The 16,243-nt window shown below is 45.6% G+C and overlaps 1 protein-coding gene across 3 annotated transcripts in view; it reads left to right on the top strand.

Moving 5' to 3' along the window:
- The window catches only part of PPIL2 (peptidylprolyl isomerase like 2), a 72,476-nt gene extending 59,818 nt beyond the window's left edge, over positions 1 to 12,658 (top strand). For all 3 annotated transcript variants that reach the window (XM_068654271.1, XM_068654274.1, XM_068654272.1), the window contains 4 exons: positions 8,525 to 8,597; positions 8,743 to 8,805; positions 9,346 to 9,485; positions 11,270 to 12,658. In XM_068654271.1, coding sequence (XP_068510372.1) covers positions 8,525 to 8,597; positions 8,743 to 8,805; positions 9,346 to 9,485; positions 11,270 to 11,363 — 370 coding nt within the window. In that variant the 3' untranslated portion in view covers positions 11,364 to 12,658. The remainder of the gene's footprint in view (positions 1 to 8,524; positions 8,598 to 8,742; positions 8,806 to 9,345; positions 9,486 to 11,269) is intronic.
- Positions 12,659 to 16,243: the final 3,585 nt, after the last annotated feature.

Below are 16,243 nucleotides of genomic sequence, written 5' to 3'. Positions count from 1 at the left end.
ATATAAGATATTGTCCATGCCAAGACAGCAAGGGAGCTTCTTTCTTTTTGAAGGTGTCTTTTCCAGTCAAGCCATCACATGATAAAGATGAAGGTATTTATTACAGAACATATTACAAAATACTTATATTGTAGAGAGGCAATTGTACAGATACATGGTATATCCTAGGTCACACATAGCTATTCTAACAAATGGCTTGCTGCAAAAGGCAGGAAGGGGAATTTTACTAGCCTGCTTCACTGGTAGTTCCTGAGAATTTTACAGTCTTTTTAAAAATGAAGATTTGGGTTTTATTCTTTTCCTAGTTTTCTCTGTTTGAAGGGCAGCAATTGAAAGTAAATACATGTGTTGATTGCTTTGGATATTATGCATTATTACTGTATAATGAAAGTGATACATTTAATCCATCTTCTCTGCCTGCAAGTTCTTGAGACAGAAGCTGGCTTCATTTTAAACAATTACATTAGTATCATTAGTTCTGATACTGATTCTGCAGTAATTACACTCTTTGAAATATATTACTTTATCCTAGGAAAAATTCAAGTTTTTTGTCATTTGGTAAAAACAGATAAATAAAGCAAGTTCTAATACTGAAAGCTGAGAGCGAGTATATTTGTGGAGGAATTACATTACCTATATCTTAAGACTATTTCATGTAAGCTACAATGTGAGTCCTCCTTGCAAAAATCCCATTAAATCTAATATGGTAATGCTGTTAACCTGAGCTTGCCACCTCATCAGGCAGTATTTGGGTTAGGACAGCTCAGCTGAAAATTTGACTGTTCTTCACTTTTGGATTGAAGAAGCAACCCGGCTTCTGTGAGCATACCATGTAGTCCTCCGGTGTCTTCACTGTGCTCTCTCAGTGTGCTCCAGTTTTACCGTAATTCACCCCAAAAGAATTTGGAGAGTGGCTGAGCTCACTGCAGCGCAGGGAACGTGCTGCAAGAAGCCTTTGCAGCAAGCATAACATCTTGAGTACCTTGTGAGCAAAATAGCTTAAAATGTTTCATGCTGTACATTGTACATTAGAGAGGAATTACTTCAGTATGGGTAACTGGGTAAATATATAGCAGAGATTTACGCAGTGGTAATTTTAGCAAAGACTCTCTTCATCGCTGATTTGTGCTTGCTGCTATAGAAATCTGAATTTGGTTGCCAGAGTAAGGAAGTAATGCTGCTTTCAGAGCACGGCAAATTTCCTTTGTATTTCAGCTAAGAATAACCTTTACAATAAAATGTTGATTTAGATTCATGTTTGGCTGCCTGCATAACAACTGAGTGGCATCTTCATCTGAATACTGGGCAGGTGAATTTTACTCTGGGCTCTCTTGCATGTAGAGGACAGTTAATTCAAAGAATGTCAGAGATGCCGGGATAGATGCATTCCATTCTCCCCCATATCTACAAATTGAATACTTGAATAATTGGATTTGCCTACAAATTTAATACAAAAGCCTGATGTATGAAGCTCTTTAGGTCTGTATTCTGTAATCAAATTCCTTCAGCTATTCTTATCTGTATTTGTTTTTAGAAGCCATAAAAGCCAAAAGATTCGAGACATTCTCTCGCTAGTGAAACTCCTGCTATTTTAGATCCTGGGTGTTTCCAGGATTTGGTGACTGTATCTGATCTTGGACTCTAAAGGACAATAATATCCGGAAAGCATATCTGGATATAATATCTAGGGTTAAGAATAGAATGAACTCATGAAATCAAATTTCTTTGTTTCCATCAATGTTAAATTGGGTTGGCTCAACTGGATGTTTACTGGCCTGCTGTGACTTTTGCATAGATTTCAGGATTATTTATTTCAATTAATATAAAAACCTAAATACTCTGAGCTCAATTGTGCCTTCAACTATCTCTGTACAGCTCCAGTTCATGTTAATAAGTGTCATGTATATATCTTTGAGAATAGAATTTGACCTGTTTGTAATTTGTACAGAACTTTTCAGCAGGCGTTTCGTACCTCTGAGAACAGAAAAAGCACAACCATTCCCCACCCTTTTTTTTTGTGGTCCTGTGCGGGATGGAGCATTGACAGGTTCCTTCTCTTGAGAGCTGCATTTTGTTCATGCCCCCACTGGTTCGAAGCACAGTTTTTGCATATTAGCAGCTATTAAGAGTTGTGTGTTTGGCTGTTAAGTGTGTTTGAAAAACATGCCAGCTGCAGGCAGTGGGCTTCTGTGTGGTGGCACGTGGCTGGCTTTGTGCACAGGGATCTCCAAGTCTCGGGAGAAGGCTAAAGCTGGAGGATAGGGAGAGCATCTTGTCATGGTTGTGCTGCCCACCATGGCAGTAATGAGGACAGATGTTACCGAAACGAAACGAGATAATTTGGCATGGATGGGGAGCAAAAACAAAGGCAGAGAGCGAAAGAAGAAAGCCTTCCTTGGGAGGTGTGCTGCAGACTGCGTGGATTTCCTGCTCCCGCAGAGCTGCCTAGATTAACTTAGTAATTATCATTTCTAGTAATTACCATTTCTCCTGACTTAGAGAATGCTGTAATTAACTTGAAAACTAACTGGTGGCTTTTGTTTGCTTCTAGCTGGCTGGTAAGGGGGTTAATTTAGAAACTCAAATAATGTAAACCAACAGACTGGAGTTAGCTCTGCGTAATGCAGGTGATAAACACTTTCAGGTGACTGCTGCAAGGGGAAGGTCCTGTCTGCTGCTGCTCTGTGCTGCTGGGGTTGAGCTCCCCCTTACCCATGCTGCTACTGGGAATTGGACTGTTCCGTGAGCTGCATGAGCTACAAGGGCATTACTGCCAAAACACCACTATAGGCTTACGTGCTTGTCTGGAATGCTTTATGAAATTTAGATGCAAGCACATCCCATCTGTGTTATTTTATTTTCTATTACTGCAATGGCTCATAACTCCAGTGGCTCAGAGACCTAGTCCATTTGGCCCTTCATAAGTAGGAATAGAAATATAATCTCTGTGCCAGAGAGCTGACTGTGTAAGTAGAAAAGAGAGTGCTTAGAGGTGCAGGGCAGTTACAACAGTGACCCCGTCAGCTACCTTTCAGCAAAAGTTTGCACTTTTTTCACACCAAGGAAAAAGAAAGCCCCAGGGAAAATGAAATGGCTTTGTGGACTGTTTCAGGGAATCCATTCCAAGGCTAAAAGGAGCCACAAAAAAGTCCCGGTTTGGAATGCTAGTGGAAGGTGATGGAGCTGTTCTGATCATTAGGAGGAGAGCAATACTTGCTCACTGAGTTGTAGGTGAGATTTAGGACAAGCAGGACATGGTGGCCTTGAAAGTGAGGGCAGGCTGCAGGTATGCGATGTGATTAAGAAGGGCAAGAGAGGGAGCAGAAAGAAGTCTCACGGTCAGAACGACAAAGCTGGAAATGATCTGTGCAACGTTTCTCTAAGTTTATCAGAGTACCACCTGTTTCGTTAAGGTCTGAGAAAAGGATGTGGAGACTGAGGAGTCTCCTCAGCAGAGATGAGCATCTGGAGGACAGTTTTTCCCTGTATACACAGCTGCATGTATCTGCTTACGCAGATCTTTTAATGGTCTCTTGAGATTTCTGCCACTCATTCTTCAGTTCTGGTGTTCCTGGAAATCTGAATGAGATGGTTTGGGAAACTTCAGGCTTAGTTAAATGTGAGGTACTGGTTAGTAGCTGACATTCACTCAGCTTAGGCTTCTCTTTCCTTCCTTTCTCCCTTTGCCAGATACTTTTGTGGTAGACAGATTTCTTCCCTTGGATTAGCATTACTCTATTAAATATGCCTTAGGCTGTTTAATGCTCCCTACTGCAATCCTGCAGAATGGAGCGATTAAGGCAACTGTTGTCCTTCAAAGTGAGAGCTGGGTAAAACTGCTACAGTGCATTACTCAGTTACCCAGGTATGGGAAATAATGCACAGGACCTGTTCCCATTTGTAACATTCCCTGCGTGATTTGAATCCACGAACCCCAATGGTTTCTAAGCTGGGAAACACATTTTTGTTGCTCTTCTGCTTTAGTCCATCCGAGGAACAGAGAAATTGTGTGACAAGGAGGAAGAGCTGATTGCATTGTCGAATCTGTGCAGGGGGCCTGACCTAATTCTGCTCTGCAGAGGCTGCTCCCAGGCAGCAGGGCAGGAGCGAGGTGGGGAAGTAAAAGCAGGAGGGAGCCGTGGTGTGACCGCCTGCAGCACGCGAGGGCTGGGCTGTCCAAGCTGCACGAGGGCTGGCGCCGCTTGTCAAGACAGTTGTATGACCCCTGGAAAGGAACCCGTGCCAAAGCAGAGAAATCCTTACGTGCCAGGTTCTTCTGTTGAGTCTAGTTTCAAAGTGCTTTTTTCCAAGTTGCTTTATTTTTTTTGCTGCCCTTTGTTGCTGTCTCTCACCTCTTATATTAAGCCCTTATGAGAAATTGAGATGTTTTGACTGCATCCTCGTTACAAGTTTGAATTGCTTGCTCTGTTTCAGATGGGGTGTATACATAGAAAACACTTTGTCCCGAGCGAGTGTACGTGTTTGTGCATGTGTATATTGTCCTCTGTCTGCATATAAATGCATGTGCTTTTTTTTTTTTTTTTAATAAAAATAAGCTTGAGGGTAGAATGTATTTACGAAACAACAACATTTATTTCTGCTTTCTGTTTCTAGTTTCAAACTTTTTTTTTTTTTGAAAAAGTCCAGACATTGTTCTTGTATCGTCTTCTGACCAGGAAGCTCTATCATCTTGGACTGCGGCCATACCCAGCACTCATAACGCTTAATTCCTGTAATTCGTCTAAACAAAAATATGAGAACTGGGAAGTTCATGTGTGAATGTTTGTGGGTCTGTTAGGGAGTTGCAGTTTTCTCTGGGAGCAGTACTAACTAATGTAGCACTGAGACTTGCACTGGCATATTGCAAATGCATAGAGCTTGCTCCACATATTTCACTTACACTTCATGCAAAGACTTTGGCAGTGATCTGAGACGAGGTTACTAGTTTGCATAAAAGAGCTATAACAGGAAGTCGGATTTTAAGTAACATCTTTAAATTTGAGATGTAAAGATTTCAAGTGCTAGCTTAGCTCACTTTTCAAGAAAACAGAATTACATGAGTAAGGACAAAATTTTTCTTTTCACTGCTATGCTAACAGAAAAAAATCTAAATGTACCTGCCTTGTCGCCCATGCTTAAATGTAATGCAACATTTATCAAGCTCCTCTAAAAATACAACAAGCTGTCTCAGGGATGCTGAGCTAAATATATAGTTGAGATCACCATTTCAGCATCTACTGGAAGTACACAGCAAAGCTTCAGTTTCACCAGTTGTTCTAATGTAAGTGGTGTCTTGAAGGTGTCACCCTTTCCACTGCGGGTTGTCATCTCAACGGCTGTTTAAACCTCACAGGAACTTGCCTGCTGCATTTAGGACAAAGCATGCATGGCACCTTGTAAAAGGAATGGAGCCAGAAACAGTGGAAAAGGTTAAACTTGTTTCTGCCCTTCTCTCTCCCCGTTGTTACTGAGCTCCCAAGTTAGCACCGGGGCCGCTGAGTATTATCACAATATCTAAAGACAAAAAGTTATGTTGAGAGCTCACTGTGCTGAAACTGTAATGTGCATAGGAATACTCTGTGCAAAGTGCTAGAGAAGAGAAGACGGGTGTAAAAGAAATGAGTTTCCTGTTTTAGAGAAAAGAAGCTAAGACAAGAGAATATTCTCTGCAGGCCCATACAGTGACACGAGAAGGACACGGTGTCATCACTCCTCACTGACAGGGAGTGAGGAGCACCCTTGCTAGAAATGGTACTTGAAACTAAGGAAAGCTGCTGGCAGAACCAGAGCTGACTTTTTTGTATCAGCTGGCATGAAAGGGTCATCTTATCACCGTGGGAAGAAGGCAGCGACACCAAAGAGATGCCCTGCTCCAAATGCCAAAACATTTACCTAACTGGTGATGTTCCAGATGAAAGGAAACTCTGCTGAGAGCCGCATCCCTGGAACACCTCTCTCCCTCTCTGCAGGACACGTCTGCAGTCTTAAGTGGAGTTTATCTGATGTCTTAACTTTGCTACAAGTCATGCCGATTCTTTTACGTCAAGGCAATCTTTGCCACCAACAGCAGAAATGATAGAAGGTATTAAAACAACACAGGTCCTACAAAAAGTGCTAACTAGCAATTTCTCCTTGTATTATTTTTGGCCCTGAAAGTTAGATCTAAAAGCTACCAAACCATCTTGAGGGTAACAACTTTTTGTTCTTCCCCCATAGCTCTTTATAATCATCTCAAAATAGACAGTATTTAGGTAATTTGCTTCTGACCTGTGAATGCCACGTCTATCACAGCTCTTAAAATGTACAAGTAACAAAATATTCCCGCTAATGTTTAATTAGCACAGTGAATGAAGATTCGTGAGTAGCGCCAAAATGCACTAGGGCTAATATCGTGGGAGGTCTAGCCATGGGCTAAGGGCTTACTCAATTGAGGTTGTCAGTGCATAGCTGATCTGGCTATTTCAAATTATCAGAACCTAATTAAATGGAAACATGCGAGCAGATAATGAATGGAGCTGTTGGCTAGAAAATCCTCCAATATTAAATCAGAAGTTTCCTTTAGGGACAATTAGAATACAGTGAATGTATCTTAGGCTGTGTGTTAATCATTGATATTATAAGCAAACCTGATATTGGCCTGGAGGAAGAATTTGAAATTGGGTTTTTGTTAGGAACTTTCTGAAGTTCATGCAGGGTTTTCAAGCACTGTGTGGCTCTGGGGAGATTCCCCCAGTGTACTACCTCCAGTTCCCAGTGATTGAGTCTGTTTTAGCCTGCATCAGTGTTTTTTAATTGCTCTTAAAAGTCACAGCTTGATTACAGAGTATTGACAGACCCCTGGGGAATAGAGGGGAACGGTGCAACAGCAACAAACTGTCTGCAAGGACAGCTCGGTTCAGGGCAAGTGCTTAGCAGCATCTTCTCTAACTTGGGAGCATTTTCTTTTCTGTATCTGGGTCTGTCTTTTTGGTCTTCTTTTGCATCTGTTTTACCCTGTTTTGTGGCTGCAGTGAATTACAGTAAGGGGCAGACCTGGGCTCCTTGGTGGCCACCTTGTGCCCTATTGATGCAGAGCTCCTGGACCTAAGCTCCTCCGGCTAAGGGAGCAGTGTTTCTCAGAGTTGTGGCTGCTTCTCATTGTCCCACAGACATTAATACGGGCTGTATTTTTGGTTCCTGGCCATGTGGCTTGGCTCTGTTAAAACAGATGTTGTCCAGCTACAGCCTGCCTTTCTAAGGGATCTGGATCTCTCAGCATCAGCGGCCTGTCTTCGTCTTTATTTACTGCTCTTCTAAGTATAGCCTTTTTCAAATTTAATTGGGGATGATGATGTGGATAAAAGTGTTAAATACCTTGGGACCAAGATCGGATCCCAGCAGGACCCCTTTGGAAACATACTGACTCAGAGGTTCCTATTTAAAATTAGATTTTGACACCTGTCAGCCAGTTTTTTTATTTAATGTATGCTGTGTTCACTTCATATCGTTCTGGTTTCTCAATCAAAATATCAGCCGCCTTCCAGAAGTCTGTTCCACTGACACTGTTATCCCTATTAGCCACATCTGTCGGCTCAACGATAGAAGGTGATTTGACAGACTCTGTTTTCCACAAAACCTTGTTGATTGCTGTTACTTATTTCCTTTCTTTCTTAATCATGTCCTGTCTCTGCCATTCCATTATTTTGCTGGGATAGATGCCAGGATGACAGGCTTATAATTATCTGGGTCACCCCATTTATCTTTTCTAAATATCCTTTTCTGGAACTTTCCCATTGTTCTGTGCTTTTTTTTTTTTTTTTTTTTTTTTTTTTTTTTTAAGTGCAAGCCATATAACAGACCAAAAAGCCTTTGGCCTTTCTTAAACGTTTTGAAGCAAGTCTTCAGCTACGTTGCCTTGAAGGATGAGAGGCTGGGGATCTACCATTCTCCTAAATTAAACCTGCAATGAAAAGTGTCCCAGAATTTTCTTGTGGCTGTGACTTGATGCTCTGCTGCTTTCCCAGAGCCCTGACCAAGTTCATGGCTGCAAGTAAAAAATCGGAAGTTAATGAAAACATTTGCTTTCTTGACCCAGTCTGGTTTATTTTTCAAAGCTCATGGGAGTAACAAATGAGCTCCAAATTTATACATGTAACGTTAGCAAGTTGAATCCATTTTGAAATGGGCTCGTGTTTTCTTGCACAGACAGCTGCCCACAGTCACTCTTTTTCCATCTGGCTGGTTTGTGTGCACTAGAAAGGCTACTCAGTTTTTGGACAACTGTCTTTGCTTTATTTCTGAATATTTGACTTTTTCAAGTTCCATTTAATTTTGAATTCAAATCCAAGATTTGAGGAAAAAATTCTTACTGCCCACAGTGAATGGCATTATCTCAAGTCTTCCTCATATGGTTGCTGATCCCCCTTCCCCTGACCACAATGGTTTAAAAATCTGGTAATGGGCAGAAATTAGATATATTAGATGTAGGGGAGCAAGAATATTTCAAGTGTATTGTGACAACTGGAAATTGTCTTTCCTCTTTTAGAGTGGTCGGTGGCTTTGAGACTCTGACTGCTATGGAGAATGTGGAAAGTGACCCAAAAACAGACCGCCCCAAGGTAACTGTGCAGTGCCAGGAGGCGGCGAACGTGTGGCCCTGCATGGCAGTGTGGTTCACCCTGCTGCTGCTTCCCAGAAAGCAGAACCCGGGGGTGGTGGTTTGACTTAATCAGAGATTCAGTTGTTGTTCTTCACTTCTTCCAGGAAGAAATACGAATTCAGTCAACGACCGTTTTTGTTGATCCGTATGAAGAGGCGGATGCCCAGGTGAGGATAGAGTTATCTTGTTTGTTAGGCCAGAGCTCTGCTTTTGAGAACTTTGTAGCTTAGTCACTTCAGTTTTTATCCCAGCTTGTCCCTTGTGGAGACCACACTTCTCCCATGCCTTTTCTTTGTGCCTCCCTCTGCATGTGGGAGCGCCCTGGCCCATATGGGTGCAGGCTGAGGTTAAACATCAGCCGTTCAGCACTGCCTCGTGTGCCAGGATTGTCACTGCTGTTTCGGCAGAGAGGTCTTTGTAGCTGGGTCTGGCACAGCTCCCAATCAATCACACTTACAATGGCTTCCTATCCAAACACCCACAGTAGCTGCCAGTAGCTGCAGGTGAGATGAGAGGAATTTTGTTCTAATGGCTGCAGACAGCCGGTTTGTAGTGGCCCTTGAGGTCTGGCTCCTAAAGCCAGCCCTGTAATCAGGGCAGTGCTGATTGCTGTCTTAGAGTGCTTTCGAGTTTCAAAAAACTGTAGACATTGCCTACTTACTCTGGACTAGCTCCTTGCAACAGATTGCACTCTTTGTTTCCCACAGGTTGCTGCAGAGAGAGAGAAGGCTCAGCAAGAAGAAGAAGCAGCCAAAACAAAAGCTGAGGTGATCCCACCAAAGAAAGAGGTCCAGGCTCCTAAAACTTACCGTCAGGGGATTGGAAAATACATTAACATGGCTGCAGCGTAAGTTCCCTGCCCAACTGATCTTCGTTCAGTGTTTTAGTTGCCTTTCCTGCTGGATGGTGACCCTCACCAGTATTGTTGCTTGGCTTGGGGCTGTCTGCTGAGACTCTCGAATAGGCCAGATGTTTGGTTTGTGCCAGCAGGGGTTGCAAAGATACTGTAATGCAGTAGTCAGAGTTCCCTCTAATTCTCTTGTTTTGCAAGACTAAAAGTTAACTGAGCTTTTGTTTTTGCACTTGACCGTGTCTGAGATGGTCTTTAACAGCATGTGCAGACTTCACAACCATAAATACATTTCCACAATGCAGAAGTCCTTGAGAAGGAACTGTACTGCAGCTTCCTCCACCATTTTTCTACTCTGGCCTCTTCCCCTTCAGCAGCTATTTTTGAAGGCCTCTGTCCCATGGATGTTTTTTCTTTTAGCAGCTTCTACCCTGCACAAAGGGTGCCTGAAACACATATCTATCTGCTGATCTGCTTCCCTGTGCAGCCACACAAACAGTTGCACCAGCACAACCGAAATGGCCAGAAAGGGGAGCAGGTTCTCAGGCTTGCTGTGGGAGCACAGGGTGTCTGGCAAGTAGCTCCAGGGTGCCTGGCAGGTTGTACAGACTTGTCCCAAAGCATCCTCTCCCAGACACCCTTTGTACACCCCTTGGGATTGGCAGCATCTCTTGCTTTCCTAAGGACAGCACGGAATCCTGCCTCAGCAGAAGATTAGCATGAGTTTTGGATAAATTAAAATAAATGCCTTCCACTTGAGTTTTAGCAGACTTCTGTAAAAGCATTTGCAAAAATGCTGTTGTCTGCCTGCTGCATAAAGGCATGTATTTATGTGTACACAGATTTGGACAACTATTTAATCAGCTTGTATGTGCCTGTGTGACGTAAAGGCACTTGCATAACTGTGAGAATAAAAATATGACAGTCCATGTAGGACGGTTTCATGTGTACGTCAGTTAAATATTTCAGTTACAAAATACTGCTTGGCCCTTAAAATATCATGTTCAGCTTAAAACTGCTGTCATACTGCACTGTTACTTACAGAGAGAACACATGCAGAGTTTGCAGCTGCAACAGCTCTGCAGAAAGGGTCAAGCTGTATAAAAAAGAGTTTTCTTTCCTAGTCTTTCACTCATTGCAGCCTGCCTTGAGTCTGGGAGTTTGGCCCATAGCAGCCCTTTGGCAGGCTCAGGCTTCTCTCTGTCGACTGCTGTTATCTGACAGTAAAACCCCAGTATGTGACCTGGCCACGTAGCACTTCCATGGGGTTATAATCTTTGCTCAAGAGGGGCTGGGAATAGCAGCAGCAACTGCATCAGGCCATGCTCGAGAAACAGAAGGATCTCACAAACTTGCCCAGCTGCTTTACACCTAATTACCCATAAATTCTTTTGCTGCCACAAATGCAGGTGAGATGTGGCTCAAACTTTCATAGTGACTGTACTTTTTTATTTAAAAAAAAAAAAAAAAAGGCAGCTGTTAAATGTTCAGCTCTGACCTAGAGATCTTGCTGGGTCTTGAGCACATTCCTCGAAGTGTTCAAGGCCCGACCGAACCATCCCCACAGACTGACAAACTCGCCCTCTGCTTGGGTGAACGAAAAGCCACCAGTCCCAGCCCTCCTGCAGTCCCATGCCAGCCCAGAGCTTGTGCTTCTTTCTGATTTATAAGGGGTGAGCTGGCTGCAGCATAGCTGTTTCTGGGAGAGGAAAGGCAGCCAGCTGCCCTGGTCCCACTGAGCAGTAAATAGTCCCTGAGAGTTGTTTTCATTTTGGCTCCAGGAAGCGCAGTGTGGAAGATGACGGGCCCTCAACAAGCACAGCTGCGAAGAAAGAGAAAAAGAGTACAGGCTTCGGGGACTTCAGCTCCTGGTAGCAGCGTGGGGAGCCTAGCACTGGAGCAGCGCAGCAAAAAAGAAGAGGCGGCCTCCCACATGTCCCTGAAGAGCCCGAAAGACAATCTGTCCTGGGGAGGGAAGGCACCAGCCTGCCCTTCCACTGGGGAAGAAAACTTGCTTTGTTAAGGGTGGTTAATGTGGCTTTGTCTTCTGCAGAGCTGCATTCCCCCAACTGCATCTTCCTCGAAGGCCTTTTTGTTGTTGTTTTGCTAAGTGGGGAGCAGGCAGCCCAGCTCCGCTGGGATTAGCTGGAGCCTTTCTCTGCTTGGCTGGCAGCAGACCAGGCAGAGCCCAGCCCTGCAGGACACTGCTTCAGTGAACAGCTACATTGGTGAAAGAGCTCCTTTTACAGGTAATCATTTCCAGACAAGCCGAGTCTGCCAAATGAATGAATGAATTAATGTGCTGGGGAAGCGCCTGTGCTGCTGTAGCGCCTTGCGGAGGGGAGGAGAGGGCTCCAGCCTGTCCTGCCCTTCCCTTCTAGCTGCCTTTTGCTTGTTCTCAACAAGGACCAATTCTGTCTTTCGCTCTCACCTCCTGGGTGGACTCACTGCTGTTGATCTCCATAGGGCCTTGCTCACTCCAGATTGAGCTCTGTCTGCACCCATCTAACAGCCTGGGAAGCAGCAAGACTGGACAGGGAGCCTGGTGTAACTGCAGCCCTTGCCCCTCCCAGTAGCTGGCCTTGCTGGAGCCACTGGGGAGCCAGAGGGGCCAGGATGCCCCAGTTCAAACCTGCCCTCCGGTTCCAGAAAAGTCAGCATGGAGCAATTGAGTGGGAACAGAAACAAAATTGCAGCATTTGTTTTATTCACCATCCCCAAAGCCTGCTCCTTGCAGGGGAATGCATTTTTTTCTGCTCCAATATCATCCTCTCATTATTAGGGAAAACCGTGTAGTGTAGCTCACAGGCATCTCAGATACGTTCCTTGCACAGCCACAGATTATTAGGATGCTTAAAATAAAAAAGGCCTTCTGGGGTACAGAGCTATCAGCCTGGGAATTTTTAATTCAAAACCACGATGTGTGTTACCATCAGTTAGAGGTAGTATACTAGATCCTGAGCAGTACTTCTCGGCTCATCTTAGGTGTTTTCAGATGACAGAAGTATCCCTACCTATATTGGGCTGCGGAGATAGTTTTGTAATTACCTCTGTAACCAATACATTTATATCAGCAGCTCTATGTTTTAAGAGAAGTCTCCGTTTATACAAAATTGCTGTAAAAAATTTTGGTAAAAGGTTTTGCATTAAATGCTTTATTTTCTTTTGAATGCCTGTGTCTGACGGTTCCACTGTGATTTCCAAGACCACGGCATTACCGAGTTGATTGTTTTATAAGGAAATGATTCATTTCTACTTTTTAAGATGCTTGTAAAGAACTCTGGGATCTTTGCGGATATGATTACATCTTTGTTAAATCATAGGAAGTTCAACCTCATTTGAAAGAATAATAGTTGGTTTTGTTTTGTTTTGCAACGTTTTGCAAGGTATAAGTTGGAAGTAACGCGTGATTCCTGGAACGGGATGTGATGGTACTTTCCTCAAGCTGAATTTCTTCTGTCTTGTTGGAACTTCATGCTTCTCCTGTACTGGCCTTTTCCTGGTTAATTCCTGGTAAATCCCCGTTACCTAATTCCTGCTTCAGCACATTTTGAAGTTGCGAAGTCCACAGTGTTGCTAGAGTTGTTATAGTCAGTTTAATGAAATCCATAAGAGTAAAATGCTTTTTTTGTAATGGATTAAAATGGGGATTAGTATGAAAGAAAGGAGCTTTTGATTACGAGGAAAGCAGCAGAGGTGTGGCAAGGATTCCTGTTTCACCGAGTCCTTGTTGCAGATTGATACATACAAAGGACAGCTTCCCTTTGCAGCGGCAGGCAGCAGATAAGCACCAGCTTTCCCTTTCTGCTTCAGTTTTTGTGCTGTGGTCTGCGAGGGACCGGTGCCTTGCTGCAGGACTGCTGGCCTTCCACGCGCTGCCTTTGCACTGCGCTGGTCACAATTTCCCACCGTAACAAACACCAGGCACAAACAAAAACCCACAGTTTCCTGGCTTCTAGGAAGGCTGTGTAACCTTTGAGCTTTGCTCTAAGCCGTGGTGAAACTCCTCAGTCTCTGCTTGACCCGAATCCAGCTCTGCCTGGGCTGCTGGTGCTTTCCCAGCCTCTCCTGGTTCCCCCTCCCTCTGTATCCGATCCCTCATGGCCAGGAGCCGCTGGCTCTGACCCGTCCCCAGGGGCCGAGCGTTTTGGCCGAGGCCGTGTGCTGAGTCAGCTGCTGGGCTGGGGTTTGCAGCACAGCGAGCACCGCCAGGACTTGAGCAGCCAGAGCACGCAGCCAGCTCTTGTTCCAAACTCCCACCTCTCTGCTCCCTCCGACACCTCAACTTTTGCACAGTTGGTCAGGTTTTGGTTTTCTTTGTTTGTTTGTTTTTTACTTCAGCTTTTCTTCTGATCAGCAGAACTACAGGGACAAAGTGACACAACCTCTTTTTTTTTTATTTATTTTAAATACAAGTCAAAATGTTTAGCGAGCTTGCTGGGCACAAGGTGGGTACACAGAGCAGGGCAGTGTCGTGTAGCCCTCATTTTTTACAAAACCTGTCTCACTGCGGGATGGTTTGCGGTTTCCACTACCTGGAAAAGATTTCTGAAACCTTTTCTGCCCCTTTAATCGCTTGGTTCTGCAGCAAGGACAGCGCCCTAAACTCTAGTTCTGGCCTGAGGGTCAAGCAGGGATTGTGTAGCCTTACTACAGAAAAACACTCCTGTGTCCTGCTATGCTATTTGTAAGCAGATTTTTTTTTGTGTGTCTTTGGCACTATCACAGTCAATGCTCTTGAAGGAGAGGGAAAAGTAAGGATTTCACGTAGCTTTTGTTTGGCCTTGACTGTAATAGCACCAGCGCTCTGTTACTTTGCTGTGCCCCACACCTGAGTCATTTTGCTGAAAAGCAGAGGCACTGGGTGACCAGCGGACTCATCCCTTCCTGAGGCCTGGCGCTGCCACAGCAAGTGCCACAAACACAGGGCACCTCGAGAAGGCAGCGCCGTGTGGTGGGGCTGGCAGCTGCGACTGCTCATTCCCGTCCCGCTGCGGAGACGTGGGGCACGCGGGAGCTGCACTCTGTCACCTCTGCTTTTTCTGGTGTGACATCAGGAGGCCCTTCGAGGACTGCTGTGGTATTGTCTGTGTGGGAAGCCACGCTAATTTAATGGGTTTTAAACTAAATAGATACAACTCTATTTCCATACTTACCAAGAGGAAAAAAACAGGATATTGTTCATTTTAAATTTGCCTGTTTCCCACTGGCTCCGGCTGCTACAGCCCACTCTGTCGGAAGCAGGAGCTCAGACAGGCAATTGCTCTGCTTCAGCATCCAGGAAAGATCAAATTGGTGCCCATCCCTTGCAGGGCTGTGAAGTACGAGTAGTTTGCAGTCAAACTCTGTGTTTTGAGTTCTCCAGGAACATCCTGCTTCTCTCTCAGGCTCCTTTCAAGAAAGGGACCAAGCAGTGACTGCTCCCCAGGGCCCAAGCTGCTCACCCCTAGGATGAGAAGCTGGGCGAGCACTTGCTTTCCTGTCTGAGCAAGCAGATGTTTGTGCCCATTCGTTCCCTTGGGCTTTGGCCTGATGTCCATGGTTCAAGCCTTGGTGCAGCTGCTGTTAAGGAGCAGGGGGCAGCCACCCCTGCGGGCCACAGAGCTGCCAGCAGGAAGCAGAATCCCCTTTTGCCGGGTCATGGCTGGGCTCATGCAGGCACCGGGCCCCACAGCCTGGCCTTGCACTGAGGGCTGGAAGGGTGGCGTTGAGGCCAGGAGCCCCTGCTAAGGCTTTGTGGCTCTTGCCTAGCAGGAAAAGCAGAATTAAGAGCAGAAAAAGCTGCTGTTCATCTGCTTGATCCCCTTTAGAAGAGCCCATGATCCCAGAGGAAATCGGAAGCAATGAGGCTGTGTCTGGTGTGGCTTCATGCTGTGGCTGCCCGGGCGGTCTGCTGCAAATTGCTGCCATTGTGCTGTTGTCACCATGGCTTTCAGGACAGCAAGGTAAAAGCAGTCTTTGGAGACACCAAAACAGTTCAGGGAAGCTGCAGGTTTTGTGGTCATGTGAAGGTGCTGGAGCAGGCACATGCCCTCAGGTTGGTGCCGCTGGCTCCGTGCTGTCCCATAGGCAGCCGGGCAGTGCAGCACTGGTGGGTGCAGCCCCACCGGGCACAGTGACCCCAGCACGGGCTGTGTTGGGCCCCATGGCCGGTGGCAGAGCCGCAGCCAGCAGGAGCAGCCGGGGATAAACTCAAGACGCTGCGTTAGGAGCTTAAAATATTACCGGGATCCCTCAGCCACCCCTCGCCAACGGTGTTTGGAAGGAACAGGATGCCGGAAACCTCATGCCAGGAAGCAGCTTTTATAAGCAAGGTGGGGGGAGTGGGGGGGGATTTGCCAAACACCCCCCAGAATATCCACACTGTTTGCTTTGGAGAAGGCAAACAAACTGCATTGGCCAAGCAGGAAGGAGGCGGGCAGCTGCCGGCCCCAGCCTGGCAGTGGGTTGCAGTGTGCAGTACAGCCAGGGATTTCTTGCTTCTGCTTTCTTTGGAAATAAATATTATCGAGGTGGCAGCAGAGGATTTAACTGCCCTGTGTGGTGACAGTGGGGAAGGGGCTGGAGGTGAGGCTGTGCCCGGGGCTGGTGCAGCCGCTCTGCTCTGTGAGGAGCTGGGCTGCCCCATGGCACATGAGGGATTCTGCCGCTGAGGGGACGTTTGTCCCTATGGAACAAACCCTGGGGCGGTTCTGAGAAGCGGCTCCTCCTCGGTGCTGACAGAGAGAGCCTGGGGGCCCCTCAGTGCCCCGGTG

The sequence above is a fragment of the Anas acuta genome, chromosome 17, assembly GCF_963932015.1.
Source record: "Anas acuta chromosome 17, bAnaAcu1.1, whole genome shotgun sequence".
NCBI classification, from domain to species: Eukaryota; Metazoa; Chordata; class Aves; order Anseriformes; family Anatidae; genus Anas; species Anas acuta.
Note: the sequence above shows the minus strand (reverse complement) of the source record. Positions and strands in the feature narration are given on the sequence as shown.